Below are 21604 nucleotides of genomic sequence, written 5' to 3' on the forward strand. Positions count from 1 at the left end.
GATTACTCTAGTTCAGTCGTTCTCTAAAGTGCAGTTCCTCCCAAGCAACAGCATTATCATCACATGGAAACTTGTTAGAAGTACAAACTCCAGGGCTGGGACCCAACAATTTGTGCTTGAACAAGCTCTTAGGATAATCCTGATTTATGCTAAAGTTTGAAACTCTAGTTTTGTTTTGTTTTATTTCAAAACATGGTTAACCTAGTTTCTGTCCATCTTGGTGATATCTTTTCTCCCCAGGATGCACATTTCTCCCATCATTCCAACATCAACATGAGTGTCTATCTTGATTTTTCCCTGCTCTGCCAGGATTAATCGTTCTAACAACCCCTACTCTGCCCACAGAGCTAGGACCCACAGAGCAAGCTAATGTGGTGTAAAGACACCAGCCAAAGATCACCAGAACCAAACCTGACAAAATCAGTGTAATGAATTAATGCAGCAACAGGATACTCCAAGGTAATTGGGAAATACCTCTCAACAAGATAAATGAGAGAAACCTCTTTTATCAACAATTGAGTTACTTTAGACGACTCTGAAGAGACTCTAAGGGGAGCGGGTCTGGGTTGGTGGCTATTTCTGAGGCGGGATTAGAAGAAGCGCGGATTAGCTAGGGATTGGGTATGGTCATGAAGAGAGGGCTGTTATCCCAGTAATAGGTGGACATAGCCGACCGGGTCTGGGGCGTCGTAAGAAGGGTGTTATCACTCAAAGTGGGGGCCGTAGTGGCATTTTACAGCTGCTGCATGATCTTGGGGAAAACATTGTTTCCTGTTTACTTTGCAGCTGGCATTACCTGAATCTGTCCTCCCAGCCCAATAACAGCAGCTTCACTTTTTTCTTTTTCAATTGAAGTAGATTTTCTTCCTTTTAATCTAGACAAGGTTCCTGAGCCTCGGCTTCAAGGAACTGCTCCCCGGTTGCTTCGACTTTGGTTGTTCAGGAGACTTTGGAGAGGAAGGTGGCCGAGGTTTCCTCCTTTTCACCCCAATCCAAGGGGCCTAAGAGACGAGGCGCGGGAGAACGGCCCGCAGAGGGAACTTACGCTCTCGCATCCTCTGCCTGCTGCTGGGTTTTGAGGCCTTTCCAGGCTAGGGTTGGGGTCGTGGTGGGTGGTGAGGAAGGTAGAACAGAAGGGCGACTCGCGTGAATTATCCCGGCGAGTTGCGAGGTCTCCTCCCGCGGACGCCCAGCAGCGAAGAAAGCGCCCCCCGCTGGAGGTCGGCGGTAGGGTTGCCGGGTAAAACAGAACTCCCAGTTAATTTTAATTTCAGATAAAGAACGAACAATTTTTACATACAAATGTGGCAAACCTAGTTGGTGGCTGCGCGTCCGTGAGCGGCCTTCAGGGCAGGGCTGGCGGCAGGGAGGGTTCCCTTCCTCGACAATTCAGAGGCCAGAGGGCGTCTCCATATCAGGAAATGTCACTCTTCCGCCCTTTCCACCTGCTCCGAGGGTTTGTAAACTTCCAAGAGAAAATGCCCATTTCTGACCTCTCCCGGGCTCAGCCCACTTGGGAATCTCAGAAAGAGGCATTAAATGATGGCTTGAGAACTCCTTCGCTTTGAAATATAACTCTCGCTCCTTGAAGCTGAATGAATATATCATTACGTCGGAAAGGAGTGTTACTCAAAAAAAGGGGAGAAATGAGCTCCTTCAAGTCACTTACCCGAGAGGCAAATGCAAAACTAGACCCAAACGTCGCATCGAGATATGAACTCCGATCATCAGATTCAAAGCCCATAATGCTAACCGTCACACAGCAGGACAGTTACCTGGCGGTGTTTACGGTGATATTTAAGTGAAATGAACTAGCGGCCTCGGCTGCGGTGGAACGGGCGGCTCCTGAGCTCCCACTGCCCCAGCGGAATCCCCCGACCTCCGCCTTCCGCTCTCTCAGTCCGCTTTTTTGCTCCAAGTCCAATTCTTTCGTTTCTTCATTCTCTTGCATCTCCAGTTCCCGCGAGTCTTCAAATAACCTGGCTGGAAGAGCGAGCCTGTCGAAATGGTGTGTTATGCGGCGATGCGGTGCCCCGTCCCGCTCCAGTTTCAATCCTGAGGTTCGCTGTTCTCTTTGGGGTGAGCTCCTGAAACGCTGTCGGTCGCCGGGCACAGCCCGTGGTGGCCGGAATGTTCGTAACCGCAAATGCAGGTAAAACTAAAAGATACTACCCTAATCAACGCTATGCAGAATAGTTTTAAGAACCTGGTTGCAATGTATATGTATTTCTAGAAAATATAATATACCGAAACAACCTTAGAAGAAACAGAAAATCCGAGCAGACCAGTTACAATTGAAGACATAAAGTTGTCAACAAACTACCCCCGAAAAAATATCAGACATAAGTTTCACAGGTGAATTTTAATAAACTAGTTACAGAACAGATAATTCCAATGCATTTAAAACTGTTCCAGAGTATAGATAAAGAAGAGAATTTTCGGTCTTGGAAGGCGGTGGGGGGGGGGGCGGAGAACAATCCAAATAATGATCTTGAAACCAAAACTGATTACCAAAAAGAAAACCACATATTCTTATTCTTATTTATGCTTAATCCTAAATAAAATAGGAGCAGAATCCAGCAGCACGTTAGAGTAAATCATGTACTATGGCAAAGTGGAGATGAGCATGAACATTGTTTAAAATTTTCAGAGCTTTAAACACAATTCACCATATTAGCATATCTAAGGAGAAACAGCATATATGCATTTAATACATGTGGTGATGGCATTTTATTATGTTAACATCCATTTTGATATATTAAAATTTTTAAATAAAAAGGATAGTTCCTTACTTAACGTGATAAACATATCTAACTAACATCAACATCATCCTGCTTTTCAGAGGAAACATTTTATGCCTTCTCTTTGAAGCTAGCTAGCAACATGTTAGAAAAATGTCCATTCTCACTACTATTATTTTATATTGTTCTGGAGGAACTAGACAATGCATTTAACAAGAGAAATAAATGAATTTGAAAGAAAGAGTTAAAATTATATGAAGGTATCCAAGGATTTGATAATAAAATTAAATATATTTATAAAAATAGACAAGAGAAATCAATTGCCTTCACACACACACACACAACACGAAAGACCCCCATTTACAATAGCAACAAAAGAGATAAAACGTTGAGAAATAAATTTTCTTCAGTTTTCTTTATTCATTTGTTTTTTTTAAGATTCCACATATAAGTGATAATATTATAAATATAAATATAATATAATATTCCATTGTGTATATATACCACATCTTCTTTATCCATTCATCTGTTGATTGACACTTAGATTGCTTTCACATCGTGGCTATTATAAATAGTGCTGCTATGAACATTGGTGTGCATGTATATTTTTGAATTAGTGTTTTCATTTTCTCTGGACACATACCCAGGAATGGAATTCCTAGATCATATGGCAGTTCTATTTTTAATTTTTTGAGGAACCTCCATACTGTTTTTCATAGTGGCTGCACCAATGCACATTCCCACCAACAGTGTATGAGGGTTCCCCTTTCTCCACATCCTCTCTAACATTTGTTATTTACAGACTTTTTGATGATAGCCATTCTGACAGGTGTGAGGTGATATTTCATTGTGGTTTTGATTTGCATTTCTCTGATGATTAGAGGTGTTGAGCATATTTTCATGTGCCTGTTGGCTATCTGTATGTCTTCTTTGGAAAAATGTCTTCTGGTCTTCTGCTCATTTTTTAATCAGGTTGTTTGTTTGTTTGTTTGTTGATATTGAGTTGTATGAGCTGTTTATGTACTTTGGGTATTAACCCATTATCAGTCATATCATTTGCAAATGCTTTCTCTCATTCAGTAGGTTGTCTTTTCGTTTTGTTGAGAAATAAATTTAAGAGCAAATTACAAGATCAATAGTAAGAAAACTTTAAATATTGTTGACTGAATCAAGATATGGAGAGGAAGGCATATCAATTTTCTCTACATGTTAGTCTAGGTGTTTAATATAATACCAATAAAAATTAACATAGAATTTCATTTTCAGATTGGATAAACAGCTTCTAAAGTTTATGTGAAAAGTAAACAAGCATTGGTAGTCAGGAAAATTCAGAAAAGAATAACAAAGAAGACACAGGCCTTTTGGGTTTTAAAACATATTACAAGCTATAATGAATAAAACATTGTAGTATGAACAGGATAGAAAAATCCAAGAGTAGGCACAAATATTTAAGAATTTGATAAAAATTGCATTTCAAGTCAGTGGAGAAAAGATAGATCATTCAGTAAATGGTACTGGGACATCTGGGTAGACTTCTAAAAAAAATTAAGTGTAATCCACACCTCACAGTTTACAACTGAATCGTTTCTACATGGTTCAAAAATTTTAAAAGGAAAAAAATAAAACCATAAAATTCCTAGAAGAAACAACATGAAAATTTTCCTTTATAGTCTTGGCACAAGGGAGGCCTTTCTTGAAATCACAGGAAACATAAAGGATTAGTAAATTTACTTAAAAATTTTAAATTTCTGTGTAACTAAAATGAACATAAACTAGAGTGGAAAAATTCCAAATTACCACAACGGGCTTATTTCCCTAATATAAAATGATCATGCAAATCAGTGTAAAGACCGTCACAAAAGGAAAAAGGGAAAGGGTATGAACACAAACTTCACAGAAAGAAAATGTACATGAATATTAATTTATTCAATTTTGTTCATATTTAAAGAAATGCTAATTAATACTACAATAATATACCATTTTTCTTCTTTTGGCAAAGATCAAAAAGTTTGATGAAGATTGGGGTGGTATCACTTTCAGATATTATTAGAGAGCTGCAAATTTTCATAACTATTAATACTTTTGAGGGCAATTTAGTAGTCTATATACACAAGTGCATATATTCTTTGACTTAGAAATTCTACGTCTAGGAATTTACCCTAGAGATATACTCATACATGGGTAAGATGATGTATGTATGAAACTATTTAATCTAGTACAGTTTATAAATAGAAAATAATTGTAAATGATGTAATTGTTCATCCATAGAGGACTGCCTAAAAAAAAAAAAAAAATCTACATAATGAAATATTATACAACTGTCAAAAATAAAGAGGTAAATCTATGTCTATGGCTATGGGAAAAACTCCAAGATATATTGTTAAATCAAATAAGCAAAATGGAGAGCTGTATGCATAATATTCTACTATTTGTATAAAATAATGGAGATAAATTATAAATAAATATTTGCCTCTATATGTATAAAATATTTCTGAAAACCTACAGAAGAAATCAAAGGTTTTGGCTGTTTCTAGGGGATGAAATTAGATGACGGGGGGTAGGAGTAGGATGGAAATTTTTATTAAATAGTTCTTAAATTTGAAAATGTTTAAATAGACGGGGAGGGGGGAGGAGAGGGAGAGAGGGAGACTAGTACATATCCAGGATCCCTTATTCACAGTTCCAAAATCTATAAAATTCTGAAAACTTTTTCCCCCCATGAATTTGGCACTAAAACTCATCTGAGGTAAATCTCGAAGTGAACTGAACTCGGATTTTTTTTTTAATAGTCTTAAAAACTCTGAATTCTGAAACACAGTTACTCCCAAAGGTTTATGTGTAACGAACACCATATACTCACCTACATTTATAAGTATTCATTTTGCCATATTTGCACTCTCTCTCACATACTCTCTGGCTGAAGTATTTGATAGCAAATTATAGACATCATGATATACCACCCTTGAACACTTCAGTTCCCATCTCTAAAAAATAAGGATATTTTCCGGGACTTCCCTGGTGGTCCAATGGTTAAGACTCTGTGCTCTCAATGCAGGGGGCACAGGTTGAATCCCTGGTTGGGGAAATAAGACCCCACATGCCACACAGTGCAGAAAAAAAAAAATCTTAAAAAATAAGGACATTTTCCTACAGAACTGCAATACCATTGTCAAGCTCAACAGAAGAGAAAAGTCAAACGGAGATGTTTCAATGTATTCCCTTTTGTACTTTTTGTATTTTGAATCTGTGGCTCTATAACTTATTCAATAGATAATACAATTTTAAATTAGAAACAAATTGGATGAGACCTTTAATACATAAAAATGACCAGAAAGCTTGGGATCTGTCAAGCCATCATTAAAGGACAGGAAAGGATTCACAAGTACCCAATTAATAATAGAGATTGAGAGAAAAATCATTTCACTTTAATGTCCAACTAATTTGGGGCTGGTGTGTATAGAGCTTTCATCAAGTCAGTACTGACAGAAGCATGGTAGGCACAGAAAGCCAACCCAAATCCAACACAAGTGTCTATTGCTTTGAAGTAAGATTTTGTTCTCTCTGTCATAGAGAGTCCAATGTAATCAACTTGCCATTAGGTGACTGGCTGTTCCCACTGGGATATTACACCATATCTAGTGTTTCGGATTTGTTGTGGTTCAACAGTGGTGCTGTCTTGATTAGCTTTAGTGAAAGAAAGCCTTTTTTTCTTTTTTTGAGAGTATGCACATCCTTTATCATGGTAGTCATGGTCACCATGTTCAAAAGTTCCTTGATCAAACACTGAGCTGAAAAAACAGTTGCTGACATCCATAGGGCAGATCAGCGTACCCGCTTGCTTACTGAAACCTCTTACATGGTGGGTTAGTGAAGATTTGTATGGGACACAAATAGTTTTACACTTGAATCTCACAACATACCAGCTAGTTCCCTCAATCTCTGTGTTACCAATCCTCCAAAACATTTCCTCCTCCTTCCCCTCCTCCTTCTTCTTTTCTTGAACTTACGACATAACACACAGAAGAGTCAGTATCCCAATATGCCTGTTTCCAGATTCAGGTGACCCTCAATCTTTTTAGTAAGCCATGTAGTCAGCATTTATTCTTGTCTCTGAGCTAATGGCATTTTAAATATTTTGAGTAGAAAGTCCCAATTCTAAGTTAAAAATAATCCCTTCTGTACCAAGACACTCATCAAGGTACTGCTATAGGGGAATCTTCCTCCAAACAGACAAGTGGGAGCCAGTCTTTCTCTGGACCACAAGGAACTCCAATGTGCTGTCCACTTGACCCTAGAGTCTAACCGGCCTGAGTCCTATAGTTGACCTACTTAACAAGCACACATAAGCCAGTTAAGGAGCCTAATTAACTGTTAGTGAGATATTTGAGAGCATGAAAACTGTGTTTACTTGTCACAGATAGGCATCAAAAATGGAAAAGAATAACACATTTAAAGCCCAAGAGAAGTTGAGCATTTACTCCCATTTTATAGTTTTTAGGAAAGTTGTACTGAGGGCTTTGCAAGTGAGGTATGCTGGAGAAAGTGATCAGGATTGGGGACAAGTTTTCTTCATGCTGGTGCTCTTAATACACAGTTATTGGATATTTGGAAGAAGCTGAAGTAAAGGATGAAGCTTGAGCTTATTTAATGACCTCAGATGGCTAGGTTGCGTCAAACAACTAAAGAAATTTACACAGCTACAGTTTTGGAGTTAAAATGCATCATGGGGGCTTCCCTGGTGGCGCAGTGGTTGAGGGTCTGCCTGCCGATGCAGGGGACACGGGCTCGTGTCCCGAGCAATGGCCGCTGAGCCTGCGCATCCGGAGCCTGTGCTCCGCAACGGGAGAGGCCACAACAGTGAGAGGCCCGCGTACCGCAAAAAAAAAAAAAAAAAAAAAAAAAAAGCATCATGGAAACCCCATTAACATACAAGATGCTTTTTTATTACTGTGATAAAATAAATAAACAACGAGGTTCCATTAAAACAAAGCAAAACATAGTTTAATCTATGAATTACCACCATTCTGTTTGGCATAACAAAATTAATGAATGACAAACAGTACTTATAATTATGCTCTTTGGTACTAATAAAGGTAATTTAATAGGTTTTGGACTGATTTTATATTACTACTAAGAATCCAGACAACTTTGTAGCAAACAAACATATAAAACCAAAACAAACAAAAAAACAAAAAAAAGGAAGGAAGGAGGGAAGAAAAGTAGGAAGGAAAGAAGACCTCTATCAATATGTAGGGGCCTGGTCAAATAAATTGCCAGGCATGTACTTGATGTACTATTATTATACAGCCACTAAATGCCTGACTGATGAAGATGTCTGGGATACATGACGTGAAAACGTTAAAATAAGTGATGGGGGAAAAGCTAAATGTAAAATAGCTCAATGCCTGTCTATCCATCTATCTATCTAACGTGTGTGAGAGAGAGACAGAGATGAGAATTATACATGCAAATTCCAAGCTAACGGTGACAGCGGTTATCTCAGGGAGCTGAGGCTTAGGAGGGACAGGATGGGATTTCACCTTTTACTTTATTAATTTTGGCATTGTCTGAGCCTTTTAAAAAGTCATAGGTAATGTATTAATTTTTTAAATGTGTTAAAAATAAGCATTTTCAATAATTAACGGTTTGTGCTTCATCTGTGTTTTCAGTTTAAAACCTATCTGGGGCCCACACACGTAACGAATTTTGATTATGTGATTCACAGTTGAAATCGAACCGGACGCCCAGGAAATTGGCGGCTGGTTCCAGGTGAGGCACGCGTAGGAGGTAGGAAACGAGACACTGAATCCTAGACCGGCCGGAAGTGCCCGTGCGCGGTGGGCCCCGCGGCGGGCTGGTGTCTTTCCCGCAGGGCCATTGTTCCCGGCGCGCTCCTCCCAGCGTCGGGGCGGGAGCTCCCAACCACCTCACCTTTTCCAGGTCCGGCGAGTCGGCCCGGGAACCGGGGTTGGGTGGGTGTGGCTGAGAAAGGGGTGTGGAAAGTGAGCCTCGGCCCCGGGGAGGGCGGAGTTGGGGGAGGGGGCAGTGGTCGTGCCCCGCGATCCTGGAGCCGATCCGTCACCCGGGCTGGGGGGATGTTACGCGGGAGAGGTCTCGGGGCGGGTCACTGCGGTGAATAACGGCAGCAGGATTAGGACTCAGGGCAGGAAACGCCTGGAGTCTGGGGAAATACCCTCGGGGACAAGGAAGTTAAGGACAAATTTGTAAAGACTTTTTGCAGCCTTCCTCGTGGGGAGCCAGTGTCTATACACTCTCACTCTTTGGTTCTAAAAGCAGATGAAGGGGCGTTGAATGGACTGCTTGTCAAGTGCAGAATGTGACATTTTCCGATTCCCTTTCCCTTAGTTCATTGATTCTCAAACCTTGGAGTGCGTACAAATCCTTGGGGAGCCTAGAAATTAAAGGTACATAATAAGGGCTCCCTGCTCTTCCCCTCCCACCCCTAAGCCCCGGATTCCGATTCCCTAGCTGTCTGCCACAGGGCCTGTCAAGCTGGAATTCAGCTTCTGGTCTGCACTCCTGACATTTTGGAGACACTCAGTCCTCCTGGGTCTCAGGCACTGCCTGGATATGAGCACACTTTTCTCTTGGGCTTCTGTGGACTCTTAGGACTGTCCGCACAAAGAATTTGGCCTTAAGAAACTTACTTAACTTCCCCTGGCTCCCATTTCTTATCTAGTGAAATAGTGATTGTAATCAAACCTCAGAGGGTAATTGTGAGGGTTAAATGTGGTCTTGTATCTGAAAGCATGTTGTAGACTGTTGTACAGTGTTGGCTCTTACTCTTAGGAAGCAGCAGAGCAGTGTGGAAAGCTCACAAGACTTGCAGTCGACCTAAGCTTTCCTTTCTGTAAATTTAGTAAAAATGAAACCAGCCTTAATGGTTGTTTTGAAGATTAATTTTAAAAACTCAAGTAAAGATTTCAATAAAAGTTATTTATTTAGTCAAAGACAAGAACAACAGGGACTTCCCTGGTGGTCCAGTGGGTAAGACTCCGTGCTCCCAATGCCAGGGGCCCGGGTTCTATCCCTGGTCAGGGAACTAGATCCCGCCCCCCCCCAACTAAATGATCCCCCGTGCCGCAAATAAGACCCGGCGCAGCCAAATAATTAAATTAAAAAAATTATTTTTAAAGGCAAGAGCAATATTTCCATTTATTCTTTCTCTAATTTGATTTTTATACAGTGAGTCTGAACTTTTTAACCATTCTGAGTGATCTGTATGGCCCTTAATTCCTCCATGAACTCGTATGGTATTATTGCTATTTCTTTTTCACATTAAAAAACTGAGATTGAAGCAAGATAAATTGGCACAAGGTCGAACAATTAGTAAAAGTTAGAACTGGAATAAAACCTAGGTCTGGGTAACTTGAAAACCTATGCTTTTTGTACATTATGACCTTATATTTTCCACTATTCTCATCTTTGGTTACCAAGTCGCTTTACTTTCAGTGAAGAGCTTTAGGTGTACGACAGTTGCTTATATTATCAGTTTTTTATCATTAACTATTGCCATTTTTCTACCTAAACAATGATTTTTACTGCTTAGGAGGGAACTTCCAAAGGTGTTTCTAAAACATAGCTCCAGCTAGAGGGTGCCTTTTAAGCTGTTCAAGACCAAAATGAATACAGACTCCAAGGAGGTTATATCCCTGGATGTTCAAGCTCATGATGTTTGGGAAGAACTGACCGTGAAGGCAGAGGCAGAAAGTCACCTCCAAATGCAGGAATCCGGACTGAAACGCAGTAATCCACTGGCAAGGGAGATCTTCCGAAGGCGCTTTCGACAGCTCTGCTACCAGGAGACCCCTGGACCAAGGGAGGCTCTCACCCGACTCCGGGATCTTTGCTACCAGTGGTTGAGGCCGCATGTGAGCACGAAGGAGCAGATTCTGGACCTGCTGGTGCTGGAGCAGTTCCTGTGTATCCTGCCCAAGGAGGTGCAGGGCTGGGTGCAGGAACACTGTCCAGAGAGTGGGGAAGAGGCAGTGATTCTGCTGGAGGATCTGGAGAGAGAGCTCGATGAACCACAACATGAGGTAGGAAGGGAGATTCGCCAGGGAAAGAGTATATGTAGGTCACCAAGGACCTTTGTGTCCTCTGCTTTGTATCCTCTTGACTTTGCTGATTAAATAAGACTCAGCTTTCTGCTTCTCTCTGGGAAATGTTTCTTTAGACAATTAATTTCTTCAGAAGCCACATCTTGTCTCTTTATTTCTAGATGGTAGCCTACAGACACCGACGAGAAGTCCTCTCTAAAGAGACAGTGTCTCTAGGAGAGCAGATGTCACTGGGCCTTCAGTCCCAGCCTAAGGAGCCCCAGCTCACATGTGACCCTGCTCAGGAGCCCCACCGTATCGGAAAGACAGGTGAGGGACAGGATTTATCTGGTGTTGAATATATCCCACCTGTTCAAGTACAAACCAACAAAAAACCAGAGCTGGGAAACCAGGGGGTCAGAAGACGCTTTACCAGCAATGTTCAGTGCTTCTGAGTGCCTAGTGTGCTTGTCTTTGTCCCGATCCTCTGCATGCAGTCTTCCCCTGGGTACCATCCCGGAAGCTCTCTTGTCTGCTGGCACATGGTACATTAGGAAGACTTTTAGGAATCACTGTGGAGCACAACTTTAGAGAATGGGCTTCAAGGTTTGACAGACAGGTTCATATCATGGCTTTGCCTCTTGGAAGCTGCTTGTACCTGGGCAGGTTACTTAACTGATTGATCAAGGTTTTTTCCTCTGCAAAATGGGGTTAATAATAGTATTGTCTTAGTCTGCTCAGGCTGCTGTAACAGAATATCACAGACTGGGTGGCTTAAACAACAGAAGTTTTTTTTCTCATAGTTCTGGAGGCTAGAAATTGAAGATCAGAGTTGGTTTCTGGTGAGACCTGTCTTCCTGGATTGTAGAGAGCGGCCTTCTTGCTGTGTCCTCACATGGGCATTCCTCTCTGCATGTGCCTGTGGAGAGAGGGGGAGAGAGACAGAGTCAGAGAGCGCTCTGGTAGTTCTTCCTCTTCTTCTAAGAACATCAGTCCTATTGGATTATGGCCCCACCTTTAATTACCTTAATTATCTCCCTAAAGACCTTGTCTCCAAAAACAGGGCTTCAGGGCTTCCCTGGTGGTGCAGTGGTTAAGAATCCGTCTGCCAGTGCAGGAGACACGGGTTCGAGCCCTGGTCTGGGAAGATCCCACATGCCGCGGAGCAACTAAGCCCGTGTGCCACAACTACTGAGCCTGCACTCTAGAGCCCGTGAGCCACAACTACTGAGCCCACGCTCCTAGAGCCCGTGCTCCGCAACAAGAGAAGCCACCGCAATGAGGAGCCCGCGCACCGCAACGAAGAGTAGCCTCCGCTCGCCGCAACTAGAGAAAGCCGGCACGCAGCAACGAAGACCCAACGCAGCCAAAATTAAACAAATAAATAAACAAAAACAGGGCTTCAACGTATGAATTTGCAGTGGGGATAACACAGTTCAGTCTATAACAAAAATGTACCTCAGAAGGTTGTTGTGAGCGTTGAATACAAACCATTTGTGAAAAACACTTGGCACGCATTATGCTTAATATGTAGCAACTGTTCTTATCAGAAACTACCAGTGCCGCCCTTGTCAATTTGGGTTTACATCTGCAGCCAGCAGATATGAGATATGCTTAGTAGGCGGCAAACTGGATGAGAAAATCCAGTGGAATAGACTTTGCCATCTCCTTGTATGCAATCTCCTTAGTGGTGTCAGTACTGGGCACCAGTGGGTATAGTAGTGGGCACTTGGGGCTGAGTCGGCTGCCTTCCCATTCTAGCTCTCCCTGCAGCATTTGGCTCCAAATTCTGTCTAATTTCCCACACATAACATCACAGCCTCTTTCTGACTTCTTGTTACCCTTCTGGTAACCCATCTACAGCAGAGGTTTCCTGTTTTCATTTTCAGATTACCTCCATATGTATCCAAGTCACAGCTTTTCTTGCTGCTCTGCCTCCTGCTTCTATTCATTTCATTTATCCTACCAACCATACAGTTATCATGGATTTTGGAACACATCTCTTGATTTAAATTAAAATTATATTTGATGAGTAAATTCTGTGCACACTGCAGACCTTCCTCTGACTCCCATGACTTCATCTTATTAAAATTCTTTCTGGTTTCATTTTCCCCCTTTATGAGCATCTTTCCAGTCAGTTCCTTTGCTACTTTCTTCCTCCTCTCCCCATGAACTTGGATTTTTCATTTTCCATTTATTTTCTCCTTTCTTCTACTTTCCAAACTGCACCTAGAACCCTTCTTCCAGGGTACATCTGAGTAAGTCTATTCCCCCATCCATCCATCTAGTCATTCATTCATTCAACAAATATTTATTAAGCATCTACAGTGGCTACGGGGGAGTATCCAGAGGGCATCTACAGATCAGAGAATTCTCCCTATAGGACTATCAATGCAGGTCTGTGTTATACATTTAGGACAAGCTTATTTTGTAAAGCAACATAGTGTTTGGGATTAAAAGGACCAAACCGAAGTTCCAGCTGTTTGGTTTTTTAGCCAAGCAACACTTAAAGTTACTTTATATCACCGAGTTTGAATTTCGTTTAGAATTCTTAGTGAGAGTAAAAAAAATACAAATAATGAATAAGTTTACATAGTAAAAAGTAAAAGTTCTCCTCTAAGTCCAACTCCCCAGGAGTAACCACTCTTGTCAAATTGCTGTATATTTTCCAGACTTTTTTCTAAATATAGAGTCTGTCTAGCTATATGTCTGTCTGCCTTTTTATTTTTTTCCTAGTTCTTTTTTTTTTTTCCTAGTTCTTTAAAGAAGTAGGATAATAGCATTAGGGGGTTTGTGGTGAATTAGTTTGATAATGTATGTGAAAGTGCTTTGTAAGTCATGGAAGGCTGTATAAATGATAATTATTAAAAGGTGAGAAATGTCTTCGTTTTTATATTCTACCCAGTTCCTTTGTGCATTTCAGATATAAATGTGAAGTTTGGGCAGCAGTACTGATCTCACTTGTGGCCCATTTCTTCTCTGCAGGCACATTTTTGTTTTGCAAACCTGTTGTCATCTCCCAGCTAAAAGGAGGAGAAGAACCATGGTCTCACCCCACAGGAGTCCTAAGAGGTACCTATCCAGGTGTGTGAGGGACAGTGCAGTTAGATGTGGGAGAAAAAGCCAGATGTTGGTTAAAGGAGGGGGTTGGGGGCAATTTTCCTTGGGCTTTTCTGGGTTGCAAGGTGGGAATCACACCTGGGGAACCCTAAGAATTCCACAGCAGCTGCTCTCTAGCGTTTAGACAGTTTGGGTCTGTTTGTCTCCATTCTCACCTTCAACTCCTCCAAGCAGAGAGGGTCTAATTGGGTTGGTTGGACACTGTCCAACATGAACCAGTCCTACAGGCAGGCTTTGCCTCAGTGCTGGTCCCTGGGCCAGTCAATTGAGGCCATAGTAGTAGCGCTGATTTCAGTCCTTTCTCTTTTATTCATTCAGCAAATATTTATTGATCAGCCACTATGTGCCAAGCTTGCTTCTCAGGGAATAAACCAGAAAGATCCTGTTTCCGTGGAGATGAGATTGTAGCAAGGGGGAGACAATAAGCATACAAATAAGGAGATGATATGTTAGGAGGTGGTGTTATGGAATGAAGCACAAATAGAACTGCCTAAGGGGGTTATGACTGCTATGGATAGGGCACACAGATTGTAGTTTTAAATAGAAGAATTAGGGTGAGAATTGAGCAAAAACTTGAAGGAAGTGAGAGAGTGAGGGTTGCTGTTATCTGAGGTCCGAGCTTTCCAGAAAGAGAGAGGCGCTAGAGCAAAGGCTTTGTGCTGGGGATGCACCTGGGATGGTTATGGATTAGAAACATAAAGTACTGCCTGAAGCACCTAGAATAGGAGAAGCTCAGCGCTTGTTCCATAAATGGCTAACTGAATGAATGTATACATAAGGTCAGTTTCCTTGGAAAGGGTCACTTGGAGGCTCCCTGCCTCACAGAGGGGAGGGAGTTCTCAGGGAAGACTCTAAAGAAGCCACTCTGATCCTGACCCTTCTCTTCCCGTGAAGAAGTACAAAAAAAATTCTCTCCAGGCCCCATCCATGTTGGGGTGGATCAAGCTGCATTTCTCCAAAGAGGGCAAACCTCCCTCATTACCTAGAAGAAGGTGTTAACACACTGGCCCTTCTGCTTCTAACCTCCTCCCTACTCTATGACGTAGAGTGACATCAGAATAGAAGCACCTTGCATTTCTGTGCACATAGTGACCCTCCTGTCACTAGGCTCAGGGAACAAGTGACATTTACCTGGTCTTTTTTGTTTCAGATGGAATGGCCAAGACTGAGAACAGAGAGTTGGTGCTAAGGAAAGACTGTCCTAAGAGAGTGGAACCACATGGGAAAATGTCTTACGGACAGACCTGGGAGATATCACAGCAGGATCCTCGACACAGAGAAGTTGGTGACTGCAAGGGTGGGGTAGAGAGGCACTGGGGAAACCCCTTAGGAGCCGGACCACACAGATGTGAAGAATGTGGGAAGAGCTTTGCTCAGAGCTCAGGTCTTGTTCGACATCAAAGAGTTCACACTGGAGAAAGACCCTACGAATGTAATGAGTGTGGGAAAACCTTCAGTCGGAGTTCGGGTCTTTTTAATCACCGAGGAATCCACAATATTCAGAAACGGTACCACTGTAAGGAGTGTGGGAAGGCCTTCAGTCAGAGTGCCGGTCTCATCCAGCATCAGAGAATCCACAAGGGAGAAAAGCCCTATCAGTGCAGCCAGTGCAACAAGAGCTACGGTCGGCGTTCATTTCTCATCGAGCATCAGAGAAGCCACACAGGGGAGCGACCTCACCATTGCAGCAAATGTGGGAAAAGCTTTAATCGCCACTGCAACCTCATCCGCCATCAGAAGATCCACGTGGTGGCAGAGCTGGTCTAATCCAAGCTGTACGCAAGTTTTCCAGATCACTGGCCAAGTCGTGCGGGGTAGGTTGAGACTAGAAAACGCCTTTCTTCCTGTCTCCACTAAGTGTATTTTGGTCTGGGGACATTCAAAGAGGCAGGTTTGGGTTTTTGAAGCTGCTACTTTCCCTTTGGTTCCTTTGCGCCTTCCTGTTCTTACTACCCCCATCTCTCTTATTTATTCTCTTTGAGATGGCTGCTAAACTTTTCTAATAATGTAATAAATGGCACTGCTATAGCCAACATGCCAGAAAGATCTGTATCTGTGTTTAACCCCTAAAGATCCCGTAGAGCTCTGCTGATGTTTTACAGTAAATTGGTCTTTGGTGTTCCCCGTGACCAGTACCTGCATAGTAAATACCTTTTGTGCCTACTGCTTCCCTCTGACACCTGCGTGATGCTCCCCTGGGATAGTGACCAGCACTGGCTGGGTTCCACTTACTTAACCACAGTTGGTCCTCACAACAACCACACAGGGAAATGAGTATTATCATTATCCTGTTTTACAGATGAGGAATTGAAGATTCACAAAACCCAAGCCTCAGCACCAAGGCTTAAACCCTGGACTTTTATTTTTAGTAACTTTAAATTATGGAATAATTTTAGACTTATAACAAAGTTGCAAAGATAGAGTGCTTATATACCGTTCACCCAGCTTCCTCTAGTGTTAACATCTCACATCGGGTCTTCTTAGTTAAACCCTTGGCTTTTGACTCCAAATTCCAATCTGTTTACAGTGTCATGCTTCATACTGGTATTCTCAGATTCCCTCATTTGAGCTTAGTCACCTGAAATTCCCTTAGTGCTTTCCCATCACATCTTCAACGTTACAAAAAGTCATCGGTATTCTGAGTACAAGACATCGGAGCATTGGGTCATCATCCATAAGATGCTTTAAAAACTACCATATTAAATCTCCTGAGTTTTTCCCTTCTGTCACTTTGCTTAGGTCTGGAGTTGTCTGCTGATGTTCTGATCTAATCTCATGTCCATTGTTTTTTTCACACTTAGGATCCTGGTGAATGCTCTCATTCAGTGTTCTACATACCTTCCCATATAACTGTATTTTCTTTGGAACTGCTATCCCTTTATCAGTCCTGACCTTTCCATCTGAAACAATAATCCAGTGAAAAGAAGGGACCTATTGTAAGGGAGAAAATCTTCCAAATGAAATGCAAGAGTAGGAAGTTTGTGTATATCTGAAAAGTATATGAAGAGGGAATAATATGAGAAGGGCATGAGAAAGATGAAATCTGTGGTGCCAGGGGCCAGAAAGACAGAGAACATGTACATGGGATGAAGAAAGGAAGGAAAAGTTCAGACAGTGGACATCAGTCGGTAAAAAGACTGAAGATGGGCATAGGAACTTATCCAGAATGGTACAGAATGGTTATGGATGTGTCAAGATTTGACTGTGCAGGGCAAATATGCAACAAACTGTCAACATGGTAACTAGGGTGGATGGGGGATTATATGGGCCTTTCACATTATGTGTTACTTACCTTTGAACTGTGAATGTGATGATCCTACAGAGGTGGTATGGACCCCGCTTCCCAGTTACTAGAGATGATGCCATGCACACACACAAGAATGTATGAAAAATTTATTACTCTCATCATGGAACTCTCTGGAGATAGCAGGGCAGCACCCAAGCTGGTCCAGAACTGGCTTGAGTAGCATAAGGAGAGTGAGAGTTAGTGGCCCTGGTTTTTATTGTGATTAGGGGATGGGTCCAGGAAATAGTTCTCATTGCACAAATAGATAAGGGCTTGCATAGCTTGAACTTCCTTCAGGTGCCAAGTGAGGAGGCACTGGGATTTCTTATAAACTTGCCCAGATGTGGGGCAGAAGGGAAGGGGAAGATAGAGGTTGAAAGCTGTCAGTGATCAAACATCAAAAATGGAGTCAAGATTTTTTAAAAATTACAGTTTAAAGAGAATCAGTTCAGGAGATGCTTTTATTTACCATGTGATTCTGGTCTCTCTGTCCTGATAAACTAAGGAGTAATTACAAATTTAGCATTCAATCAATTTTTTTAAAAATGTGTGTAACCAGAAAAAACATGTGTTAAAAACCCAAAAATTCATACTTGTCCATTTGACTTCCTGAAACTCTCACTTCTGCAGAGTGTCTCACCTCCCTGTGAAGTCAGCTGAGGCTTCCTAGAAAAGGTGAGCCCCCAGAGGCAGCCTTTCCCCTCACCAGCCTCTTAAAGGGGATGTGGCTTATGGGACCAGAGGTGAAATTTCAGGGATTCCTGATCTGTTTGGAGACATAACAACTCCTTCTTTCCTTCTCGAGAGGATCAGCTGGGACCTATGAGTAATTAAGAACATTTAGATTCGAAAGGGCATTACTATGGTAGTGATTAATTTTAATACACTGAGGACCCATAATGTCCATCATATTTTCAAAAGGGTTGGAGAACTAAATGAAGTCAAGAACCACTGCTCAAGGGGTGGTGGAATGACAAGAAATAGGTGTGGTGGAGCCTATTCAGAAAGAGCCCTGACTCACCCACTTTTGTTTTGTATCATACACACACACACACACACACAGTCCCACATCAACCTTTTCATCTGCTCTCCTGGTTCACCAAGTTCTCTCTCCAGATCCTCCAGCACAGTCACCACCTCCTCTTCACATCCTGGATGACATCCTCACACTCGGACCAGTTGCTGGTCATCCTACCCTTGAATATTTAACAAGATGATACCCAATGCATCAGAGGCCAGTGATTTGGGGGCACTTTTAAGGTATAGAACTAATTGTTGAACAGAAAGGTATTACTATCAGATGAGCTAGATGAAGGCTGTAACCAGGAGATTCTCTGAAGCTCATATAGCAAGAAGTTAACTCAGAACTCAGCCCACAATTTGGGAAATCCTAGATGTCTTCTACATTCTGTTCACCCTTGGGAAACTTTCTTTGACTCGTAGAGAAAATGCAGGTATCTGAGGCAGTGTTTCCAGGTTTGCCCAATCCCCTTGGGAGCAAGGTAGAGAAACGGAGAGAGAAGGAATATACTAGACTTCTCTTTGAGATCACATCAAAGGCTGGCTTTCATCACAGCTCATGCTGTACCCTTTCACAGTGGCAGTACCTAACCAAGTGCTTGATGTCATTTGCCACTTTCCAACTTCCTCCACTTCTATTATTTACTTTCCTGAATCTGTTTCCTTAGGTCTGACTGAAATTCCAGTCTTATTCGTGGGACTGTGGACTACCCAAGCCAGGAGAGTCACCACTGTTACCTGTACAACAGTTGATGAATAATGTAGGTGAGGGGTGCTGTTCATGAGAAACAATATAGGTGGGTAGAAATCTTACCGGATAACTGAAGCTCTGGGTAACAAAGCTTCTAGTCCTAATTTTGCTAGTAATTAGACGGGGAACTTGAGCAGTCCCTAAATTTCTCTGTGTTTCAGAAGAGAAGTGAATCTTTTAGTTTCAAGGGGTTCTTTAAAAGTGACCATGGGGAGGAGTTAATAAACTGAAATCTTTTTAAGGAGCCTACAAATTAGCCATAACACCTTTAATTTTGTCTGGCAGCAGGTGACTGTTCCTCAAGAGGTAAAAGCAGTGCAAGAGTTAAAATGTGTCTAGAGTGAGTGCTGGCCTCCCATACCAATATATGTATATATCTTGAGGGAATTAGAATTATTAAAAAATCATTATGCATGCAAAGCTTTATCACTATAATACTGAAAGGGAATATATGTCTAAGGAAAATTCATAAGTAATGCTCCAAATCATGAGATAGATGTGTATGCATAACCAGAGTCTTTGACCCAAGAACAAATACGTGCAAAAGGACATCGACAAAGACTGTTGGACATATTTTCTCAGATTTTAGGGGTCTGGGATTTCATTTTACTCTAGTAACAAGCTAATTAACTTAGCCTGTGATTGTTTCATGGAATCTGGCATAAAATACGAGTTCCTGGGTCAGAAACAAAGGATTTTATATGATTCCAAGAGGCCCAATGCCTTTCACATTTTGCCTTCAGAATTTCATTGTGTTTCTCCAATGGATCGATGCCTGCCCACCTCCCCACCCCCCAAATAGCCATACTATTTAAAAGTCCTTGTAATTGTTATTCTTCTCCAATTCTCAAAAACCTTAGGCATGGCAGTCCTCCTTGGGCCTTTTGTGCTCCTACATGTCTTGTTGCATGGGTCCAGGATATAAGGCCCTGATCTTTTTTTACTTTTTTTCTTTTTTTCCCAGCCCATTTCTTATCAATAGCAAGCCTAACACTTGTTATTCATAGATAGCAAGCAGCATGAGATCATCGTATTTGCATCAGTTGACCTTGCCCCCAAGTCCCAAGGAGGTGACATGATGGGCTCAGGTGGATGCTATACACACAACATGCCTATGTTGCATCCAGGGAAGCCTGAATTTAGGAAATCCTCAGCTTTTATAACAAGCAGTAAGTAAGCCTGGTAATTAACCACTGGGATGTGTTATCTCATCTTTCAAGATTACCAGCTACATAAACAATCTTGAGGAATAGACTGGTAAAAAAATGACCAGGGTCTTGTCCTAATTCTGTTTTATTCTTTTATTCCTTTTTCTAAAACATTGTGCTCATGACGTCCTATTAAAATTTATGTATTTATTCTCATAGTTTATTTTTTTGTCAATGCCCACTGGAACATAAACTCCATGAGGGCAGAAATCTTTGTCCTTTTTTTGTTACTGTTGTATCCTGAATACCTAAAACAGTGTCTGGCTCAGAAAAGTGACTCAGTTAACATTATTGTTCATGTACAAGACTCCTACAGGTTAAATAATTTAAAACTGTTAAGTCCATGTGTATATCATTTTCAACTTTACTATATAGTATATACTGACATAGTTTTTTTTTTTTGGCCGTGCCATGTGGGATCTTAGTTTCCTGATCAGGGGTCTAACCCATGCCCCCGGCACTGGGAGCACAGAGTCTTAACCACTGGACCACCAGGGAAGTCCCTGACATTGCTTTTTAAGGTGAGCATACCGGCTTACACACCCATCAGCTGTGTACAAGAGTTCAAAAATTTTCACATTCTTACTAGCAAATATTATTGAAGCTCTGCAAAATTTTGCTGAGGTATGGATATGAAATGGCTTAAAATTTATCTTCTCTTAGTAAATAATGAGGTTAAGGATCTTTGCTTATGTTTGTTGGTCATTCCAGATTCCACATCTATGAATTGCCTGTGTATGGTTCTTGTCAATTATTCTGTTTGTTAGCTTTTTTCTTGTTTATTTGTTAGTGCTCTCTGTATAGTCTGTATATTGATCCTTGTTGATCATATGGCTTGCAAATATCTTCTGTCAGTCTTCTGTTTGTAGTTTCTACTTGTTTCCAGTATCTTTTGATGTAGTTAAAAATTTTAATGATGTCAAATTTATGAAATTTTTCCTTCACATTTTGTGCAGTTTGTGTATTTTAAAAGAAATCTTGCTTTATTCAAGAGCATAAAAAAATGCTTCTAATTTTTTTCTAAAATTGTGAAAGTTTTCCTTTTTGACTTGTAAGTCTTTAAACAACTGGAAGTAATTTATTTGTCAAAGAAATTTTTTTTTCTATTTATATCAAAACATTGCAGTGCTATTTATCAAATACTGTATATACACATATACACCTGCATGCCTACATCTATATTTATTTCTATAAGTAACTGTAGATATTGGGAATTGAGTTCACGCTGATACCTTCAATTCCAATCCAACACCACAGGATTCATTTCGGCCTTTCTCTTTTTCATGTTTGTAACTCCTTTTCTGACATGAGGAATCTGGCTCCCAATATCTTGTATATTTACTTAATTGATTAATCCTTCCTGTGTGTAATCAATTTCCCCATGTGGTCTTGCTCCTCTCATGGGCTCAGACCTCAGA

The 21604-nt window shown here is 41.4% G+C and overlaps 1 protein-coding gene across 1 annotated transcript in view; it reads left to right on the forward strand.

The window, feature by feature from the left end:
• The first annotated feature begins 10384 nt into the window (after positions 1-10384).
• Positions 10385-21604, forward strand: part of LOC114907519 — a 105209-nt gene continuing 93989 nt past the window's right edge. The window contains 4 exon segments of the mRNA XM_029243259.1: positions 10385-10801; positions 10984-11131; positions 13787-13885; positions 15072-15667. Coding sequence (XP_029099092.1) covers positions 10385-10801; positions 10984-11131; positions 13787-13885; positions 15072-15667 — 1260 coding nt within the window.

The sequence above is a fragment of the Monodon monoceros genome, unplaced genomic scaffold (assembly GCF_005190385.1).
Source record: "Monodon monoceros isolate NGI ecotype Baffin Bay Population unplaced genomic scaffold, NGI_Narwhal_1 Super_Scaffold_3, whole genome shotgun sequence".
NCBI lineage: Eukaryota > Metazoa > Chordata > Mammalia > Artiodactyla > Monodontidae > Monodon > Monodon monoceros.